The following is a 21,982-nucleotide window of genomic DNA, read 5'->3' as shown; positions in this document are numbered from 1 at the left end:
GAGAGGATGCACAGCTAGCCGACGGGTCCGTTTTCCGCGGTACAATTTCTATTTATGCATTATCTGCAGATATACTGATAGATACTGGTAGCTCGCATTCTTTTATATCCCTTACTTTTATGCGGGAGATTGGTAGACTACCCACTTTCAGACTGCAGCGACTGACCGTCTCCCTACCATCGGGTGATTCATTGGACGTCACTCAGGAGGTCAGAGGTTGCCCGTTAGATTTTGGCAACCTGATACTTACGGTAGATCTTTTAGTATTGGAAATGGTCGATTTTGATATTATACTTGGCATGGACTGTTTGTCAGCATATCATGCCACTGTTGATTGCCAGACGAGGGTGGTCACATTCCGGCCTCCGAACCAACCCTCGTGGGATTTCACTGGCATCAGAGACGACGACATATCGATCATTTTAGCGATTCAGGCTCAGAAGCTGCTGTCGCATGGTTGTCAGGGATCTCTCCCCGTCATCATGTACCGGGAGATGAGAGCATTGAGCTCCCCCATTTATGATTTAGGGTAGGAGGATAGGTGTACTCCGACAGCATCTCGTCCACTCGGTCACTCATCAGGAGTAGTGATGGCAGAGTGCACGGTTGTCACAGCCCTACCCACTCGGTCTCACCATTGTGTGTGAGATGGCTGACTGGCGTCAGGAGTGACTATGACATTGGCATCATATGCATGATGCATTTATTGCGTGTGTTTGCTGTATTTACTTGCTGCATTTATATGAATGCATATGATTGACATGCATACAGGATTTATGACATTCTTGGTCTGACAACCCTGTTGTACTTATACCTTGGTCCTGGTTAGTACAGTTTTCTTCTACTTTATTCAGTTGCATTTATCCCTCTTGTATCAGGAGACTGTACGCATGATTAGTGCTGGTAGTTATTTTCTTTATTATGCATATCAGTTGATACCCGCTGAGTGTTGGACTCACACCCTCCTCCGTTGCTATTTTCAGGTTGATGCTGTCCGGAGAGTTCCAGTCGCTAGTCCCCTGAAGACCCAGAGTTATTTGATCTTTTTGTTATGTCTCTTATTGCACTATTTGGACTTGTATTAGTTTACCTTATGGATACTGTCGATGAGCTTATTTGGATTTGTTTTACTACACACCTGCCTAGACGGCAGAAGAGGTAAGTTGATTTTATCGTCGGATTTGAGCTTTATGAGTGTAGTGGAGTAGGACATCAGTTTTGTGCTTTATGAGTGTAGTTGAGTAGGGTTGTTTTTGAGTCTTCTTATCATTGCTTCTTAGTTGTTCACTATTAAACTGCGTGGATGTTGGATGTGTGATTGTTGCTTATTTATTATTGTTATTATTCCGGCCGTGTTGGCCGAAGTATGTGTGGCCCTGGGGGTGATGTAGAAAGTTTCAGATTGTCCGCCGTACAGGGGAGATGCTGTCGAAATTTCTTCGGACAGGGACTCCTCCGGGGCGTGTCAAAAGGATTAGCTTGTATTCCAAGGACATGAAGAGGAAATAAATAAAACTTACCGACACTAGCCGTTGAGAGAATTGGTCGACTAGATCCAGTTGGGGATATTCTAAAATCTGGTCGGCCGTGCTTTTCCATGAATCTGCCAGGGCACCATGAAGTTGCACCTGACCGCAATTGAAAGAAGTGCTAGAGGAAGGGATGAGACCCATCACTTGGAGGGATGACAGTTGAAATGAAGAAGTGAAGGCATACCGTCCTTTGAGTCGCTCCTTAGGACGAGAAGAAGAAGCAGGAGTCGAAGGCGGTCGCTGGCTCAAGGATAGATGAGCAAAAGGCGTAGAAGTCCTGGGCTGGCCTTCTGCTTGGGAGGCTGTCTTCTCCTGGACTGGGACAGGGACAGGAGATGAGGTTGCATCCTTCGGCGAAGCCAAAGTGTTTACTTGGGTAGGAGTTTTGGCCTTGGAAGACGCCCGAGGCATAGGAGGTCTGGGAGGTGAAGATTGGACTGATGGAGTAACATGCTGTCTCTTGCGCTGAAGGCGTAAGTGCTGCTCAGGAGCCGGGGAGGAAGACTGCTTGCCGACAGTTATCTTGATGGGAAGGAATTCCTTTTCGGGGGCCTCAGGGTCCCCCGACTGTTGAGAAGAGGCATGATAACCATGATTTTCTTATATTATTTTAATTCATAATACATGTTTTTAATGGTTTATTCATAGCTTAAACTCATGTTTACTCTACATTTTATAAATTACATGTGATCTTGGACTTAATTGTAAATTAGCATATTATCATGATATTTGATGCTAATATTTGATTATTATTTTGTAGGCATCAAAAGGGTCATGAACCCGATTAGATCAGACCACTTTTGGGCTCAAATTTAAGTTTAAACAAGCCGATCAAGCTTTGGATCGATTTGGATCGTTCATTGAAGATCAGAGAGATCTGAGCCATCTGTCAAGAATCTGGTCTATCCGACCTAATGAGAAGCAGATCTCGTTCGTTGATGAAGATCCAGAGGTTTTGATCCAGATCTGAGTTCATCCAACCGTTGATCAAGCCCCGAGCAATCTGGACCGTCTGATCAGTTTTGAGGTGGATTTAAACATGCGAGAAGCTACAATGCACTCGGGCTAGACGTTTTCGCGACATCGACACTGTTCTTCTTCCTTCTTCCGTGACGCCGAGGCTCCATTCTTCATCTCCAAATCTCATATTTCGATTCTGACTTCAACCACGAATTCGGGATTCCTTGGCAATCAGTGAGCGAAGAGCAGATTGTGATCCTTGGGCGTTCCCTAGATCAGCAACATTTTCTTCCGCGTTTTGTTTTCCCCACAGATTGTAGGGCGCTCTCTAGATCTGAGGTTTCCAGGTGTTTACGAAGCTTAATTGGAGTTTTCCTGAAGTTTCTGTATTAGTTCCGCTTCAATATAAACTCGCAGCTTTGAGATCAAACTGATCATTCGGTTCGAGCTGCGATCGTCATTTCCATCCTATGTTCTTCACGCAACAAGATCGCGAGCCATAAGGGCGTTCTCTGCGGCTCAGTGATGCTTGTATCCACTAGCTGAAGATTCCCGATGCAGTGATTGAGAGCTAGAAGGGCGTTCTCTGCGGCTCCTTTGCAGATCAACGAAGAGAAGGGATTGTATCTAAGATTTGGAGTTTGTAGAATGTTTAGGTTTTATTTTCTTTTAATTTGTTCTTATTTAGTTCTTGAACCTTGCTCAGATCTATTGATCTGATTCCCTTCCTTGCAATTTCTTCTTTGATTGAGGTTTCTTATGCAATTTTGATTCTGAATTTTACTTGCAATCCTGTTTTCTCTAAAATTTCTACAATTTCAGTCACGTATAGCTACTAACTTAGTTTGCAATCTAGATTTTGATTTGAATTAGACGATCTGATTATAACAAGGCTGTTGAATTTCAATTCAAGGATTTAGAAGTACAATTAGTTTTATTTATTAGGATTGTTGCGATTGTAATGAAGTTTAATTGTTGAATACTTAATTTGAGATGCTGAGTGTTGTACCTCTGTTCATTAATATTGTGAATGAGCTTCTGAGTTCATTGTTGATTGTGATTGAGTTAAGATTTGAACTTGAGTGTTATGTTGATGAAATATTAGGTTCGACTCTTGCAAATGTGATGAGGTTTTGAATGTAATGGGTATTGTGGTTGTGAATTGTAGAGATAGTAGTTGACTCATTTGATTCAATGTTGCATTAGATCTAGGATTTAATTGAGGTTCACATGTTTAGAAGGAAGTGGATCATGTTTAGAAGGGAGTTATATTTCTTTGATGTTATTCTTGACCTAATTGACATTAGATGTTGATTGGAATTAATTGTAGAATTAACACACACTCACTAGTTATCTTTGAAAAAATACGGCTTGGTACTCATTACTACAACATTTGTCTTAATTTTAATGAGTTTTAATCTTTATTAATTTGGAGTGCCACGTGACATGCAAAAAAGCTAACACCAAATTTTGGCGCCGTTGCCGGGGAACAATAAACTAGTAGTGTGTGTTTATTTTGGATTGTGCATTGATTGATTTTATTTGTTAGCATATTGATTGATTTGATTGTTTATTCTTTTTATATTTTCATGTTGGTTTGTTCTTGAATTTTTAAGTGCTTAAATGTTCATATTTTCATGCATTTGAAACTTTATGCTTTTGAGTCTTCTAATCTTGATTTTTAGTGTTGTAGTGAAGAACAGGAGATTTCTTTAGCATGGATCCAAATTTTCAGAATTTTGGAGGTGGAATGGAGAATCAGTATTTTCAGTCTGAGTATCAATTTTACCTAAACATGAATCAACAAAATAGGTATGAGTCATTTTCAAATGGTTTTAATGCTAATTGGGTGGATAATTCATGTTTCAGGTATGAAAGTGCACAAGGACCATTTATTGAGTCATATCCAGCTTACTAGAATTCATATGGATTTCAAGAAGTTTCAACATCTTTTATGCCACAACCTTTTCAAAAAAATGACCCTCAGATGGATGAGTCAACATGGATATTAAATAAGATTATGCAACAAATGATAGAGCATCAAGAGCAACAATTCTCAAGGATACAGAATATACAGAATCATTTGGACCAAATTACATCATCCATTCATCAAGTTACAAACACAAAGTGCCAGTGAAGAGATGGATTGTGGAGATCTTGTCAGGCCTGACACTACATCTACTTCTCCACTAGATTCTTTAAGTACTTTTTATTGTTGTGATGATGTAGTTGATCATACTTTTGATTCTACTAATGATGTTGCTTTAGATGTTGCTTTAGATGATGGAAATGATGCAGGGGATAGCTGGAGGGAGTGGTGATGCCACTTCAACTGGCGCACTCGGCATAGGCGAGCACAATCTTTCATGGATCGATTGTCGGGGGGACACAAGGAGTACACTTGACCCAAGAGTTTGCTCAGAAAGGCTGCTCGGAAAGGATATCATCACACCCCTATGACCCAAAGAAACTAAGCGCATGCACTTCTTGGTCAGGTTAGCAGAATGAAAACCAGATACAACAGGCGTGGCTTGGGTTTCCTCGGTCGCCTCCTCAATAGGAGGCAGACATCATACAGGGTGGGCTTTTTCCATACCAGATCGAGAAAGAGGAGGGGGCGTCGCTTAACTGTACTTGGTCGACCACGCAGAGGCAACTATTCTAGTTGCTTGTGGCTGATTAGTGGGGTCCTTGAATCCTGTGCCTATTAGGAACCGAGGAGGAGGTATCTCAAAGTCACTCTTTGCAGCATTAGGGGAATCCTCAAAGTCTTCTGGGCTAGGAGCGCTTGCAAATCCGTTAGGTCCCACTTGATCTGCTTGCTCATCGACAAGTTCAACATGATGACTTTTGCAGACGAGAGAGAACATGAGTTAGTTTTCACAAACAAAATCTTGTGCTCATTGGGGCTTAACCGAGTGCGGTACAACAAGCCGTCATTTCTGGCCAAGTAGGTTGTGTTAAAGCACATGCTAGTTAACATCTCCAGGGCTCTCTAATATTCTGGATCCTTCCTATACCGATTGAGTGGCGGTGGGTCTGGCAGGTCTACTTGCCAGTCGATCAAGAAAGTAAAGGGGAATGGGGGCTTAAGATAAAAAAAGAAATTTTTTCTAGCCCTTATGGGATGAAGGGAATCAATCCGGAAAGTGACAGCCTGTTCGAGCCATGAATTGAAAGGAACCCAACTCCTCCCTCTTAGGATGATAAAAATAGTGGAAGAAAACAGGAGTCAAAGGTATCTAATATAACTTAAAGATCACGGCTACCCCGCTCATGATTCTAAAAGCATTGGGAGTCAATTGATGGAGAGGAATATTAAAATATCCTGAGACTTCCCTAAAAAATTTAGGAATAGGGAAGTGAAGATCTCCATTCAGTTGGTCAAAGAAGAAGGTGAGATACCCCGAAGAGGGCATGTAAGGGACTTGATTTAATTTAGGAAAACGGATTTTAAAATCCAGAGAAATCTCGTACAACAACTGCATCTCTAAGCAATGCTCTCTGGTCAATGAAGAATTAATCTATTCATACCAAGGGGAGAGCAAGGGGCAGCTGGCTATAATGATAGGATAAAAGAAAAAGGAAATGAAACAGTTCGATGAACTTACAGGCAAGAAGAAAGCCCCAAACTCATATGAGAAGGTGAATGCAACGAGTTGCATGGATGAAGGAAGAAGAAGAGCACACACAAGAGGCGACACTCCCTCCCAACGCATAGATTTATAGCTTTGTTTGTCAAAACTCAGCCGTCGAATTATACATCAACAAAAGGCGGGATGCTTCTTCTCACTGTTAGATTGAGGCACTAAAATTAAGGTTGTGGCCATCATTACCCTGATTAGAAGCGATTGTTGGGATTTTCGGGCCGTAAAAATCGCTTTTTGTGTTGCAGAAACCCCGAATTTCCATGCCACCGGATCCGTGCGAAGATAAAATTTTACATGTACAAGTTTTCTATCCTATATTTACATTATATCTACATGGTTAAGAGATTACTCTTGTAGCGAAGCCCTTCGCGAATCCCGCTCGTCCAAAAGTTGTCGGATCTCGAGTGTGTTCAAATGGACACACCTCTATACGTATCCACACGAACAATAAAGATGGAGAAAACACTTAGAGTGTGCTAGTACTTTAATGGTGTTCAGCCAAGGAGGAGGAGAGGGAGAGAAAAAGAAGCAAGGAGGAATAATAATGATCGATAATGAAATAAGAGTAAAAAAATGGCTTAAGTATTTTTCATCTAATGAAAATACTTAATGCTCATTAATGCGCCTTAATGACTATTTAATGAATATTCTTCTTCATTAAATGACCATTTTTTAAACTCATTCGAAATTTGAATCTAAAATTCAAATTGAATTCCAATTATCATTGAATTCAAAATTCAATGAATATCATCATTAAGCCTTACTTGAGTCTAACTCAATTGAGTCTTACTCAATTAATCTAATTTGGATTACTCTTAATCCAATTTGATTCATCACATGAACCTAATCCTCTTGGTCCATCATATGAACCTAATCTCCATCTAATTTCCCTTTGTGTGTGACCCTATAGGTTCTTGTAACCTTGGCAATGCTCCTAAAACCATTTAGAAGCATAAGTAATGAGCGGTATCTAGCAACACATCATTACTACTCAAGTTATAAGAATGTTGAGATCCAACATTACCTTGTGACTACTAATTGTGGCTCTTCACAATATATGACAATGCCCTTCTATCCATGACATCTAGATTGATCAATTTGAGACATAGACGGTGTCATCCTCTGATTAATCTAAATCTTGAACGCCAAGTAGACTCACTATAATCAAATGAGCTCAATATCTCATATTAACTCATTTGAGCATGACCATGCACTTAGTGGTCTCACTCTATCAAGAATAACGATGTTACTCTCGTTATATGGGAGGGATAGATCTCATCTACATCACTCACATCCCTCCGCATAATTTGTTACATACCCAGTAATCGCCTTTATAGTCCACCCAGTTACAGGTGACGTTTGACGAAGCCAAAGTATGTAACTCTTTATGTAGGGAACCATGGTGACTTCAGGTCCAAGGACTAATAGTCATACTAATAGCCACATGAGAAAGTATATGACACTCATATAACGATCCATGATACTTTCTCATGCCGGGTTATTCAGTATACATTCTCGAATGCATACTCATGTGTCAACTTGATATCTCTATATCCATGACTTGTGAGATCAAGTCATCGAGTTGATCTACATGCTAGTCTCGTCGCATTAACATTGTCCCTGAATGTTAATATTTGACTAGGAATGATTAAGAGTAGTGTTCTCTATATCATTTCACTATCGATTCAACCAATCGATTGATATAGATATGAACCTTCTACTCAGGGGCGCTATTATACTTAGTTATTTGGCACCAATACAAGTAAGTATAATAACCAAAATAAATACATTTTTATATATATAGGAATATGATACAATGAGTCCATACAACAATCATCATATGATTGACTCTAGGGTTCTAACTAACAGCGATCCTATTGAGCAAATCCTTTCACTTGATATGAGCTCCATCCAGAGGGAAGGATAGTGTGACAACTGCTCTAACACAATCCTATGGCATCACACCTCGTTAAAATGGTCCACGCCTCAGTAAAGGCGCCTCACGCGGCATTTAATACATGTCCTCTCTCCATTTTTCGGAGCATAAAAGCATACTTTTCATTAATGGTGGGGATTTGTGTCAGTTCACGTGGCAACAACTGGTGTTCACCTTGCAATACTCTCTCCTACAGTTAGTCAAATTTATGCTTCCTTTGACTGGACTTGATGGGAAAACTTGTGATATGGGAAAAGGATAAAGCCTCCATGTGTCCTGCCCAAGTCAAGGTATTTTGCCTATGTGGATGGAAAAGTCAAAATGGACCATCGGACTAAAAAAATATCCGACCGATCGGGATTAATATCGCTCAGATCGGGATGGCAGTCCATGTGGCAGACCGAGTATTCGACTGGCCAATCGAGCTGGCTACCTAGGATGGTTGTACAAGTACCCAGCTGACCGGGACGAGGATTGCTCGGACTGCGGTGGGTAAAATGTAAATGTCCAAGTACTCTACCGACTGGGAGTAAGAGGGCTTCGTCTGACATATAGTAACATTAATAAGTTAAAGATGAAGGAAAAAGGGCATTAATAATCGATGTTGAAGACAACCATCGTACGTATTGATGATAAAACAATAAGGAATCGATAAAACAAGAAAAGAGGAAAAGACAAATATATTTAATAAGAGGAAGGGGGAAACAAAAGAGAATATGTTATCTGTATTATGGCTCCATTGGATGTAAAAGAAGTCAAGACAAAGATACCTTTATCGACAATTAATACTGGCTCCATTAAATGTAAGGAAGCCAAGACAAAAATACCTTTGGTAATTAATACTTTTAAACAGGGGAAGATGAATCATCGAACAAAAATATAAAAATAGCATGATGAGTATGAAGAAAGGGTAGATTCATCTCTAAACTCTCTATTATTTCGATTCATCTTCCTGCTATTGCTTCTTATTTAAACGTCGGAGTGTAAACACCGAGTCACTCCCTGACATCTTTGTTTGCAGATATTCCTGGAAGTTGTGAACCCTCTTGATGCGGTAAAGAGAATAGGGCATTTTGGCCATTTTACATTAATAGGTTTTGACTTTAAAGGTGGCAAGGTTCACCTTTAAGAGGGGGGCGGTGTTCGTGGTGGGGGGGAGGGAGGGTTTCGTGCTTGAGCCCGTCGTCAGGAAGGGGATTTCTTCCTCTCATGCCACAGACGGCGCCAATTTGATCATGTCGGGAAGTTGAGAAGACGAACCTGCCGGTGTGACGTGTCTGGAAGGTTGACCGCATCCCCATGACCCGGATGATGATCTGTCTGCTATGTTGACCAAGTCGTCAGATGTCCTCCGGTCGACCGTACCTATATCCAGTGACCGGGTTGCCCCGGTCTCTGGTACCTCGGTGCTCGAGGTGAATCCCACAAATATATGAGCAGCCAAATACAAATAACAAAATAGTGAAATGAATACAGGAAAGGTACGATGACGTACCCTGGCCCAGGGGGGCGCCCTCGGATGGATGGATGAACTAGTCGGGCTACTGATCGAGTCGTCGTGGCCGCCGGACGGATGGACATGAGTCGGCAGAGGAGCCGGATCTAGGAGCAGCGACGTAGAATCCGGTGTGCCATGTATCCGCAAGGCGGCATGTAAGTCACAATATATCCTCGGCTTGCAGACCGGGCTACGACACACACTGACGGCTCATAGGCCGGCTGGTAAAATGTCTTACCATCATAGCAGTTATACAAATAGCAGAACATCACGGCTCGATGGCCGGAAAACACAACGGATCTCCAGAAACACCGCGGAGGGCCGGATCTGCGCCAAAAGCAGTGGAGACAACAAATGTACAGCTGTTAAAGCGGACTGTCAGGACGCCGAAGCTAGCTGTAGGGCCGTCGGAAGGGGCGGCGGTGGCAGCCAGTGGCGACACCCGCTAGAGATGGTAGCGATCCTCCTCAGTGGCGTCAGCGCCGGCGAGCAGCGAGCGCAGCCGGTGGCGGAGGCCGCGCAATCAGCGTCCTCTATTGGACGTGCTCCAGGTGGAGAGAATAATGAGGGGAGGAGATGGTGTCGAGGAGAAATAAAGAAGAAGAACTGCCATCGACATCGGTGAGGAGCGGTGTGCGAAGGAGCTTCCTTCGTCGAGTCTTCTGACGGTGGACCAAGATCATCGAAACCCCCTTTCCCCCACTGTTCCTAGTGGCGGCTCCCGACCAAGCACCCTCCTCCCGGTGGTGACGCTAAGAGGAAGTATAAGAGAGGAGGAGGAAAGGAATGGCCAGCCTGGTCTTGGCGCTAGCCTGTAGCGTGAGAGGAAGAAATCCCCTTCCTAACGGCGGGCTCAAGCACGAAACCCTCTTTCCCCCACTGTTCCTAGTGGCGGCTCCCGACCAAGCACCCTCCTCCCGGTGGTGATGCTAAGAGGAAGTATAAGAGAGGAGGAGGAAAGGAATGGCCAGCCTGGTCTTGGCGCTAGCCTGTAGCGTGAGAGGAAGAAATCCCCTTCGGTTTGAAGACCGTCGAGCTCCGACGTTAAATATCGAGAGTCGGACCGGCGACTATAAAAACCCCGGTTTGAAGACCGTCGAGCTCCGACGTTAAATATCGAGAGTTGGACCGGCGACTATAAAAACCCCGGTTTGAAGACCGTCGAGCTCCGACGTTAAATATCGAGAGTTGGACCGGCGACTATAAAAACCCCGGTTTGAAGACCGTCGAGCTCTGACGTTAAATATCGAGAGTCGGACCGGCGACTATAAAAACCCCGGTTTGAAGACCGTCGAGCTCCGACGTTAAATATCGAGAGTCGGACCGGCGACTATAAAATTCCCGGCTTGAAGACCGTCGAGCTCCGACGTTAAATATCGAGAGTCGAACCGGCGACTATAAAAACCCCGGCTTGAAGACCCCTGCAGGGATTAGTTCATCGGATATCCTTTCTCCCCCGTTCGGGGTCGAGCTTATCAGAGCATTTATATCCCCCGTTCGGGGTTGAGTGGCTGGATTATCAGATATTTTATCTCCCCCGTTCGGGGTCGAGTGGTCGTCACCTTCAGATATTCTTTCTTCACCGTTCGGGGTCGAGCGGTCGCCATTGGTCTTGTACCAGTTTATCATTTATCTCATCTCCCCCGTTCGGGGTCAAGCGCTTCTCACTGGTCACGCCAGATTATAAGAGCATCTTATCTCCCCCGATCGGGGTCGAGCTATCTCCGATGGTCGCGAACAGAGTATCTCTACTGGTTTTCGGACCAGAATATAGGCTATGCGTCCGTTCGGCCCGAGACTTTCGCTTCCATGAGCCTTCGATTCACGGGCTACGCCCTAGCTCAGTCCACAAGCGATGCACCCGTTGGGTTCACGAATTTTCGTCTGAGCACATTCGATTTCACGGGCTTTGCTCCAACTCGATTTTCGGGCCCCACTCCTGCCCAGCGCGACTTTGCCTCTTGGTCGATATTTGTCCAGGCACGCACTTGGCGTTCATTCGATAGTTTGCCTGGCAGCAGTTCGACCATGTCTTTCGTCGCTCGATTGGCGCTTTGGTAGCTGCCTGATCGTCTATTCTTCCGATCGACATCCTTCCGATCGCCCGTTCGACATCTTCACGGTCGCGTACTAGGCATCGCTCGTCCGCTAGGTCTACCCGTTGTCCAGCGTGTTGCTCGGTCTGCTATGCTTGCACTCGTCATGCGCTTGTTGTTTTGCCGCTCATTTGATGTTTTGTCGTTCGCTCGGCCTCGGGCCGATTATCGACTTGATCTGCTCGGCTCGATTACTATCTCATGCGACACCCTTACTATAGCGACCGCTCGGGAGGGGTTCACCGATTTGACTTCAATATGGAGGGTGATTTAGCCTCTGCAATAGACTGTCCAGTCAGTCGGACTCACGCCTCCTTCGACTAGACTTGAAGGGGAAACTTGTGATGCGGTAAAGAGAATAGGGCTTTTGGACATTTTACATTAATAGGTTTTGACTTTAAAGGTGGCAAGGTTCACCTTTAAGAGGGGGGCGGTGTTCGTTGGGGGGGGGGGGGGGGGGTTTCGTGCTTGAGCCCGCCGTCAGGAAGGGGATTTCTTCCTCTCACGCTACAGGCTAGCGCCAAGACCAGGCTGGCCATTCCTTTCCTCCTCCTCTCTTATACTTCCTCTTAGCGTCACCACCGGGAGGAGGGTGCTTGGTCGGGAGCCGCCACTAGGAACAGTGGGGGAAAGAGGGTTTCGTGCTTGAGCCCGCCGTCAGGAAGGGGATTTCTTCCTCTCACGCTACAGGCTAGCGCCAAGACCAGGCTAGCCATTCCTTTCCTCCTCCTCTCTTATACTTCCTCTTAGCGTCACCACCGGGAGGAGGGTGCTTGGTCGGGAGCCGCCACTAGGAACAGTGGGGGAAAGGGGGTTTCGATGATCTTGGTCCACCGTCAGAAGACTTGACGAAGGAAGCTCCTTCGCACACCGCTCCTCACCGATGTCGATGGCCGTTCTTCTTCTTTATTTCTCCTCGACACCATCTCCTCCCCTCATTATTCTCTCCGCCTAGAGCACGTCCAATAGAGGGCGCTGCTTGCGCCGCCTCCGCCGCAGGCTGCGCTCGCTGCTCGCCGGCGCTGACGCCACTGAGGAGGATCGCTACCATCTCTAGTGGGTGTCGCCACTGGCTGCCACCACCGCCCCTTCCGACGGCCCTACAGCTAGCTTCGGCGTCCTGACAGTCCGCTTTAACAGCTGTACATTTGTTGTCTCCACTGCTTTTGGCGCAGATCCAGCCCTCCGCGGTGTTTCTGGAGATCCGTTGTGTTTTCCGGCCATCGAGCCGTGATGTTCTGCTATTTGTATAACTGCTATGATGGTAAGACATTTTACCAGCCGGCCTATGAGCCGTCAGTGTGTGTCGTAGCCCGGTCTGCAAGCCGAGGATATATTGTGACTTACATGCCGCCTTGCGGATACATGGCACACCGGATTCTACATCGCTGCTCCTAGATCCGGCTCCTCTGCCGACTCATGTCCATCCGTCCGGCAGGGCCACGACGACTCGATCAGTAGCCCGACTAGTTCATCCATCCATCCGAGGGCGCCCCCCTGGGCCAGGGTACGTCATCGTACCTTTCCTGTATTCATTTCACTATTTTGTTATTTGTATTTGACTGCTCATATATTTGTGGGATTCACCTCGAGCACCGAGGTACCAGAGACCGGGGCAACCCGGTCACTGGATACAGGTACGGTCGACCGGAGGACATCTGATGACTTGGTCAACATAGCAGACAGATCACCATCCGAGTCATGGGGATGCGGTCAACCTTCCAGACACGTCACACCGGCATGTTCGTCTTCTCAGCTTCCCGACAGGATCACCTCTTATTGGCATTAGTGGTCAAAACTTGAACCAACTCACAAACGAGTCATCCTAGAGCATCTTGGAGCAAGCACATACGTGATACAGGAAGTAAATAAGAAGTTGCATGTGTATCAGGATTGGTCAAAATCTTGTCAAGGTGGAGGTAAAATTCAAAAGAGGTTGGTAGGATTAGCCTTGCTTGAGTTACCTTAGGTCAAGAAAGTTATCGTTCAGCTCAATTGTCCGATTCCGTCAGTCGATCCGTCCAACTCCAAGAGCTTAGCTCCTCTGACAATCTATTCCTCTCAATCAACTCAACTTTTCGACTCAGTCAGTCGGTCCACTCGACTCTACCAGTTAGTCTGTCTGTTTGACTCCAGGGGCTCAGCTCCTCCGACAATCTATTCCTCTCAGTCAGCTCAACTTTCCAATTCCGTTAGTCGGCCCACCCGACTTCAGGGGCTTAGCTCCCCCGACAATCTACTCCTCTCAGTTAGCTCAACTTCCTGATTCCGCTTGTCGGTCCATCCAACTCTAAGGGCTCAACTCCCCTGACAACCTGCTCCTCTCAGTCGGCTCAACTTCCCCGACTTCACCATATTAGTCTACCTGACTCTTCGACTCAAAGTCACTCTTGCTCGTCTTCACTGGCTAACCACTCCTACTTATAGGACTCTCGACCCATTCTTTTCGAGTTTCCCGATCTAATTTTCCTTTTACGTAAGAGGTCGAGCCCTTCGGTCTAATTAATCTTATATCTTATGGGCTAACACTATAAGTGATATGCCACGTGGAATGTCAGAGTATGTGAAATAGCATAATTATACAGATACAACGGAGATATGATATGACTATTCCTTTACCGAGGTATGACAAGCATCTCATCATCAATTAACACATAGAGTATTCAGCGATAGCAATATAAAAGGTCTGCTAGGTACGTACACTTACATCTACATTTACACGTGCTCATCTACTATTTATCTTCTCTACCTCCCCGTAGAAGATCTTACTAAATGTGCGAGTGACTAAGTTCAATCAACCCTCGATCTTTAACCCTCTTCTCTCTTCCAGCTACGTGGGCGACTCCCTTGGCAACCGATTCTCCATTCATCGTTTGAAGACTTTGTCAACAAAGAAGGCCGTTCGCCGGTACTTCAACTATCCATGCAATTTTGATATTTGAATATTTTATTTAAAAGATAATTCAGGGCTGTAATGCCTTTTCATGGTCTGAAATTTAGATTATTTTTTAAATTTATCATTTTAGAATTAAGTACGTGCAATGTATATAGACAATTTTGAATAAAAATTAATATTTTTTAAATCTGTTCAAAAAAAGATTTGATTCGTTTGCACCTGCAGACCGAACCATGCCTCACCAAAATCGAACCGTTTCAGGCACCATTGCCCTTTTCTTTTTGGCAGTAACAGTTCGTTATACTTTTATGTACAAAGTGATTCAGGTAGAGAAGATGAACAGGCTCGAAACTTAAGTTTTTTTTTTTATCAAAAAAAAAACATCCTAATTTTAAAATTATAAAAAAAAAATAAAAATAATATTATTCTCTTTCTATCCCTTCCGCTGACTTTCTAAATCTCACACTACTTTTCAAAACATATGAAAAAATAGTGAATCTAATTTTTCATATTAAACCTAACATGTATGATTTTAAAAAATATTAAACTTAATGTGAATATGATATTAGATCATATCAAATTCAAAATAGACCTGATATGAGAAATATCAAGTTCAAGTTCACCGTAAACTTGATATAAGATCATATTAGACCCAATGATAAATTTTATATGGGAACATATCATGAGAACATATCAAATTTTTTTTAATTCTAGAGAGGAAATATATTAAAAAAATGGATAGAGAAGAAATTTAAGAGGCTAGACGAAAAAGATAGGAAAAGAATAATCCTATTTTTAGTGCTTTTTTAATAATTTAAAAATTAGGATGCGCTTTTAGATTAAAAAAAATGTGACCAATCCTTTTATAAAAAACCGAGTGTAGTTTTAGCAACACAATACTGATAAAGCTTCAAATTCACTTGAATACATGTTTAAACACAGTGTACGAAGATCAGAAACAGAGTCAACACATAAACAATAAGTTGATTATGGAAGCTAAACTAGAGTGATAAAACATATTCCCTTCATCCTCTAATTATGTTTGTTGCTCTCATAAGCTTGGATTCTCTGCTCAAGCTGCACAGAAATAGGCAAATTAGTTATATCTTAATGACGGTATGAATCAGAGGTTAGCAACGCAATGTTAACTGAAAAATCTTAAGAATACTATCAACAACACACAACAAACATACTCAATATCTAGTTAAGGATGCACAGCTACTGTTGAACTAACAAATCTATTCCGTTTAACTTTAATGCTTTGTTTCCTTCAGTGCGGATTGAGGGAAAGAGATCCCTACGCAAAACACATCTTTCGAACGAAGAGAAACGAGAAGAGAATGAAGAGGAGAGAAACGAATCCCACATAAAGTCTGTGGAGGGAAGCGGGAAAGAAAGAAAAAAACAGCCAAGGGGAAAACAAACGAAGGGAAGTGCCAGAGAAGATCGACTGGACGCTCGGCAGAGGCGGGCGAAGGCCTTTGCTCATGCCAGTTCGTTAGGCATCTTTGTCCTTGTCGCCGCAGCCCTCGTTCTCCTCATGCTACTGTGCCTCCTGCACTCGAACTTCTACAGCCTCATGGTCCTCCTGAGGCAGACCCCGCTGGCTACCGCGAGGCAAAGGGAGGGTGGGTTGTGCATTTGGTTTGCCAAGTAGAATGCTTAATGAATCACAATGACGGTTAATTAACAAATGTTAAAATCAAAAAGATGAGTTTTTCTACATAAATTTCTTATGCAAAATGCAAGCAAGAAATGTTTGAGCGAGGAAAGAAATCTCCTCGGGAAAAAAAATCCTTCAAAGCGAAGGTGAAGAAAAGAAAGGAAAGAAGATGGAAGATAAAAGAATCCATGGAAAGAATGAGAAAAAAAAACGAGCCGCCACACAATGCCACCACTACGCGAGTGGCTCTGCGCAACGTCGCCCCAGTGCCACGGCCGCTGTGCTGCCTGCACAGCCACCTTGCGAGGTCGCACGATGCTGCACAAGCCATGACCATGCAGTGCCGCTCGTGGCTCGCGAGGCGACAGCACTGGGATAGCGACGAGCAAGTGCAGATGCAACAGAGGAATAGAATGACATTCCATCCGATTTGGGCGGATGAAAAATAAGTCAAAAAGTGACTTGCAGATGGATTTGTAAATCCATCTGTCCTTTATTTGATAAGGAGTAAACAGTGGGAAAATTTCCATAGTTTTCAAATCTGCCCTCCAAGTAAACAGGGCATAAGTAGGACTAAGTCCTGATTTCTAGAGAAAATAAGTTCTTTGAAAATAATGATCTTTTTCATCGTACTCGGCATGATATGTTATTCGACAGTAGTTATGTGGTTGGTTGTCCAATCATGTAGTTTATTCAACTAGATATTAAAGTGAATGAACCAGTGAATAATAGAGAACTATAAGCCCTTATGTTGTCCACGGTTGCAACAAGAAAAATGATACCTGCAACATGGTCCCAAGTTTGTCCTTCAAACGAAAATACTCACGTTCCATCGCGTTCAAGGAACTGAGACACCTGGTACAAGAAACTTAGTCACGATACATGTAGTCAAGTAAAGGACATTGAAATGCTAATCCTGTTGAAGCAGAGTAACAGAAAAACCACCAATTGTATTAAAAGAGCTCTAGTTAGCCTCTAAAGTTACTCGTAAATTGTTATACATTTACACAATTTGATATGCTATGCAACAATACAAACCCTTCTTTATTATTCTCCTCGTAGAACTGACGGAAGTGGATGCAGGCCAATTTTATATTATTCGCACCAACACTGAAATAAATACAATAACCAAGGGGAAAAGTTAGACTCTAAACATGCATGTAGGGAATGAAATGGATGCCAGAAGTTTGTTCTACGTGTTAGCAATGATCAGCACTAAAAAAAATGAGTTACTAGATCCAGGATTAAATATCTTTAGTAATTCCTAACAGGTAATCAGGAAGGCAGCGATGGCCAAACCAGCAACCCAAATTTGTCCCAATTATTTGTGTCAGCTAGGATTTTGCCCTTCATTGTAAGTTATCTACAAAAGAACATGCGTAAATAACAGAACATAAGAGGGGCACATATGCATACACCTATCCACATGGTTCGAACAAAGAAGATTTGGTAACTGCAATTTAGACAGATCATCCTTATCATAGACGTAATGTATGAGAAAAATTACCAATTTACTGAAACTTTGCAACGAGAATGGAGCAGTGTACATTCATATCAACGTTATGCATAACATAATTGCAATTATAAAAGCACTTTGAAGCACTTTTCATTCAGACATTATTCCCATGAGAACTTCAGCAATACTGAGATTTTCACAATACTGTGGAATTACACATCAAGAAAATATATATATATTTTTGAGACACTCACTCATCTTGAAGAAGAAAACTATCTTAAATTTTTCCAAAAATTGAAATTTAAAATCATATTCTTGAATTTGAGCTTTTAGGTTACAAATATTGGCATTTTATTTTGAATGATCAAATACTTTGAATGGCCACACCATCACAAAGCCAGACTAGGTTTATTTTATTTTTCCATATTTGGATGCTAACATTGAATTCAATCCTTCATTATTCCCAACTTCCAAGCATTCCAAATTCAACCATTGAAGTCCACATTTATGACAACAAAAGAACTGCTAAAATTTAGTAATGAGACAATGTAATACAGTGACTAGCCAACTAAAAATCTCTGTAACTCTTAGAATGCCAAATTCATTCCTCCCATTCTGCATCAATCACATGCTAAATAGTTGTATTAGATAAAAAGTTCAAAACTACAAAATGTGTTAGTGTTGGTGGACTTTGCCACAATCAGTGAAAAAAAAACTAGCACTAGACTCCACTCCTCTAAAACCTTTTAGTATTTCTTTTTGTGGGGTAAATACAAGACAAGCTAGTTTAAAAAGAAATTATTTACTGATACAACAAGCAAGCATGTTAAGCTTGCCCCACAGGCCACAGGGTTATCTGGAGTGGTTAGTGCGTAGAAGATCGCCTAATGAGATCGTGGGTTCGAATCGCGGGGTAGTCAGGCCGTAAATCCTTGGTCCCCGTGTCCCTCTTCCCACTGCGCACTAGCTTCTCCAGTTACCGTGATTAACCTCCCTCGTGATGGCCTTGGGCAAGGTACGGCGGGAGCGCTGGGGGCGAGCGTTATCGCCTTTTTGCCCAATGAAGCATGTTAAGCTTAATGCAAATAGTTGCTTAGTGGACAAGCTCCTGCCAAAATGAGCTGCATATTTCAATGTGATTTGTATTGCTCAATTTTGGCATTTTGTTGGTTTTTTACTGCTAATCCATTTTTGTCATTTCATCAACCAGAAGAACGAAAAGTGTGGATTTATCACCAAGTAAAGCAACAGCTGATATAGTTACAATGTCACACAATGTCCCATGGAGATGAGTCTACACATCTACTCACCAAAAAACCGCATCACCCTAGAACTCTGTGCAGGCACTAAATAGAGCATGGAGAGAAAGGTGATTTATATACTAGTTGGTGACCTGCATCAATGAACAGGCCGGCAAGGCACGAGACTTAGGGTAACAATGAGCACCAAGATACAGTTGTTGTCTCTCTCAGAGGAGAGACAATGTGTCGGCACCATACAGAGGGAGAGTGTAAGAGAGAAGTGGTCATGATGTCAGCATTGTTGTTTAAGAACTTCAAGAAAAGCACCATGATTTCATTCTCAAAGGAGAGGGACCCAAAGAGGGTTGTAGCTTCAAATGGGTCGAACTCTTCTCCAACCCTCTCCACCCTCATTTATAGCCTAAAAGAGGCAATGGAGAAAGGTTGGAATTTGAAAGAATACACACTAATTATGAATTAATAGTCTGCTGTTTAAATAGGAAACCCTTCTGTCGCTGCCTCACCCTATAAGTTTTGGCTTTTCCTAAACTAAAAAATATTGAGTTTCTTACATTTACGTGAAAACTAAATACTCAAAAATCTTACCTGATAAAATAACAAGGATCATGTAGAGTGCTTGTGTTGTATCAGGTTGGTAGCGTGGACTTAATTTTAAAGTTACGAACTATGGCTTTGGTGTTGAGAGATTAGACAGTTAAGATGTATCAATGGTTTATAAAGTGAGAAATATCCACTAACTGGAGCCCCGTCTTTGTAGAATGTGGAATATTTTGTGCCCATTTTAAAAAAAAGGCAGTCCGGAAAGATCCATTGTACGCAACCTTTTCTAGGATTCGAACCTATGACCTTTTGATCACAAAACAACAACTTTATCGCTATGCCCATTTCCATGATGTTAAATTAAATTGATAGGAAATTAATTTTTCAAGTTGGTACCTCTGAGTTAATAGCATGTCATTTGAATACCACCACAACTTATGCTAAATTAATCCTTTTCTCCACTATTTATGTTGTGTATTTTCTCAGCACTTTCCTTTCTAAGTTCATATCCTTACTTGGGCGGATGCTGATAATTCCTTCCTATTCACAAAAGAAGAATCAAACTACCTCGTCACTAGCTGAAATATGATCATCTCTAAAGTCGTACATTGTGGTTACTCAGAGGGGAGGAAATAAAAGAAAATTGAAATAGAAGCGAAAATAAAAGAAAAGAAAAGAATTGCATTATCTTATTCTATTCTATCATTCTTAGTTTACATAGAAGGAACTGAACAATAAAGATCTCACTTATTTTAACAAGCAAGTGCAAGAACCAGAATAGGAAATAAAATAAGCAGGGAAAGAAATAAACATAAAAACCTCGAGCTACTTCCTTTAAGTTGGTGAACATAAGCGTCCACCTTTTGAAAGTCAACAACAGGTTGATTCCTGCAGAATAAAAGTTCACAGACAAACATGTGAACATAAAGGCATACTAAACACAACCTTGAGAGGACATCTCAGTGGTTACACGACATACAGTAATTTTGTCAACTCAGCCAAGATGATCTCTGAATCTTTGCAGAACAAGGTGATCACCTCCGAAACAAAATCAGGATTACTGGCATCCTGCAGCATCTGGAGTTGTTGAAATTGCTGGTCCAACAAACCCTGCAAGAAAATGATTTGACCAAATTAGAGGGTCCTCCTTATCATTCCATCGGAACTCAAAGTCCACAGAAAGTTCAGTGACGATACAAAAAGAGAAGAATACAATCCACCAAATTTGCGTCTTATGTTCAAAACCTAGAGTCCAAAAGACAAAGGAACGATGCGATTAAAAAGAGAAGTCAATTCCAAGTCAGTTCAGAGATGCAAAAATGACGGCGATTGCAATATTGGTCAAGAATAACATCACATCAAAAAATATCTAGGAGCAGTGTTCCTAGCTCAAATGACAGAGCAGAACGATCCATCCTGAGCCCTTCCTTCTATACCATCCAACTCAAAAGGGGGGAAAATTACAGGAAACAGCGCGTTACAAATACGCTTGGAGTGGCACGTAAAGGAGAAATTTTTATTTTTCTATTTTTACATTTGAAACTCGGAAAATAGGAAACGGGAAGAAAATAGGAGACACTCAACTTACCTCCGAGAACATCCAATTCATCAAACTATTGAGTTCCTCCGTCGGCGTCATCTCAACGACAAGAGCGGGAACAAAAACCCTAGAAGCTAAATCGGTCGCTGTGACTCGCAGCCTCAAAACCTTTCCCAAAAAACGAATAAGATAGGGCGAGGTTGAGCTATCGCCTACCCGATCAACGTTGTTGGGAGCGAGCGCGACGAAGAAAATTAAGAAAGGGAGAAGTTCTGACTCCAGCGCCCCTTGTTAGACGATTCTGTTTCGATGGGAGACAGAGGCCCAAAAGGCTTGTCTTTCCGGTCGGGTGGTGGAGAGGAAGATCCTTGCTTATCTCTTCGCCATTGGAGGGACGGGAAGGAGGCGTGTAGGCATAAGGCTGCGAGGGCTGCAAGGAAGTCTAAGCTTGCGGCGAGCATCTTGGGGCAGATTGCTTTTTTGATTCCGTTTGGCGGATTGCGATAGCACGAGGATCACGGTGGGGGGACTGCCCGGGCTAGTCCACCGGGCTTCTATAGAGAGACACATGGAAAGTGAGATAATTAAATAAATAATTTTTAATGATATTATATATATAATCCCATCAACATATAATATATTTTTTTATTGTAATTATTATAATCGTAATCATTTTAATCGAAACTATTTTAATCTTAATCGTTTTGATCAAAATTATTTCGACAATTTAACAAAGGGCGCAGAGAAAGATGAGTTGTGATATGCTCAAGGAAAAAATTTAAAAAAAAACTCAAGAATAGACACATATTTATGGTTCACTATTTCACTTTTTTTTGGGTCACATCACTTTATGTGTCTATTCTTGAGTTTTTCCTTGAGATTTTTTCCTTGAGCAAATCATTTCTCGAGAAAGATTTAAATTTATCAAAAAGCGTACGTTATTTTAGTATTTA

General features: G+C 42.5%; 1 protein-coding gene across 3 annotated transcripts; it reads right to left on the bottom strand.

Annotated features, from left to right (window-relative positions):
• Positions 1-15,468: 15,468 nt before the first annotated feature.
• LOC121993037 (histidine-containing phosphotransfer protein 1-like) lies at positions 15,469-21,532 on the bottom strand. Of its 3 annotated transcripts, XM_042547704.1 has the most exons (7): positions 21,246-21,532; positions 21,078-21,156; positions 20,469-20,599; positions 20,309-20,377; positions 17,270-17,341; positions 17,014-17,086; positions 15,469-15,645 (listed from the first exon to the last, which is right to left on the bottom strand). In XM_042547704.1, exons 2-7 carry the CDS (start codon positions 21,126-21,128, stop codon positions 15,601-15,603), a joined length of 441 nt encoding a protein of 146 aa, XP_042403638.1. In that variant the 5' UTR covers positions 21,129-21,156; positions 21,246-21,532; the 3' UTR covers positions 15,469-15,600. The 3 variants fall into 3 exon arrangements, with proteins under 3 accessions (XP_042403638.1, XP_042403639.1, XP_042403637.1); XM_042547705.1 differs by lacking the exon at positions 21,078-21,156 and having other exon boundaries at positions 21,246-21,531; XM_042547703.1 differs by having other exon boundaries at positions 21,078-21,530.
• Positions 21,533-21,982: the final 450 nt, after the last annotated feature.

Source organism: Zingiber officinale, chromosome 6B, assembly GCF_018446385.1.
Source record: "Zingiber officinale cultivar Zhangliang chromosome 6B, Zo_v1.1, whole genome shotgun sequence".
Classification (NCBI taxonomy): domain Eukaryota; kingdom Viridiplantae; phylum Streptophyta; class Magnoliopsida; order Zingiberales; family Zingiberaceae; genus Zingiber; species Zingiber officinale.
The sequence above is the reverse complement of the archived record's forward strand: the minus strand, read 5'-3'. Positions and strand labels throughout refer to the sequence as shown.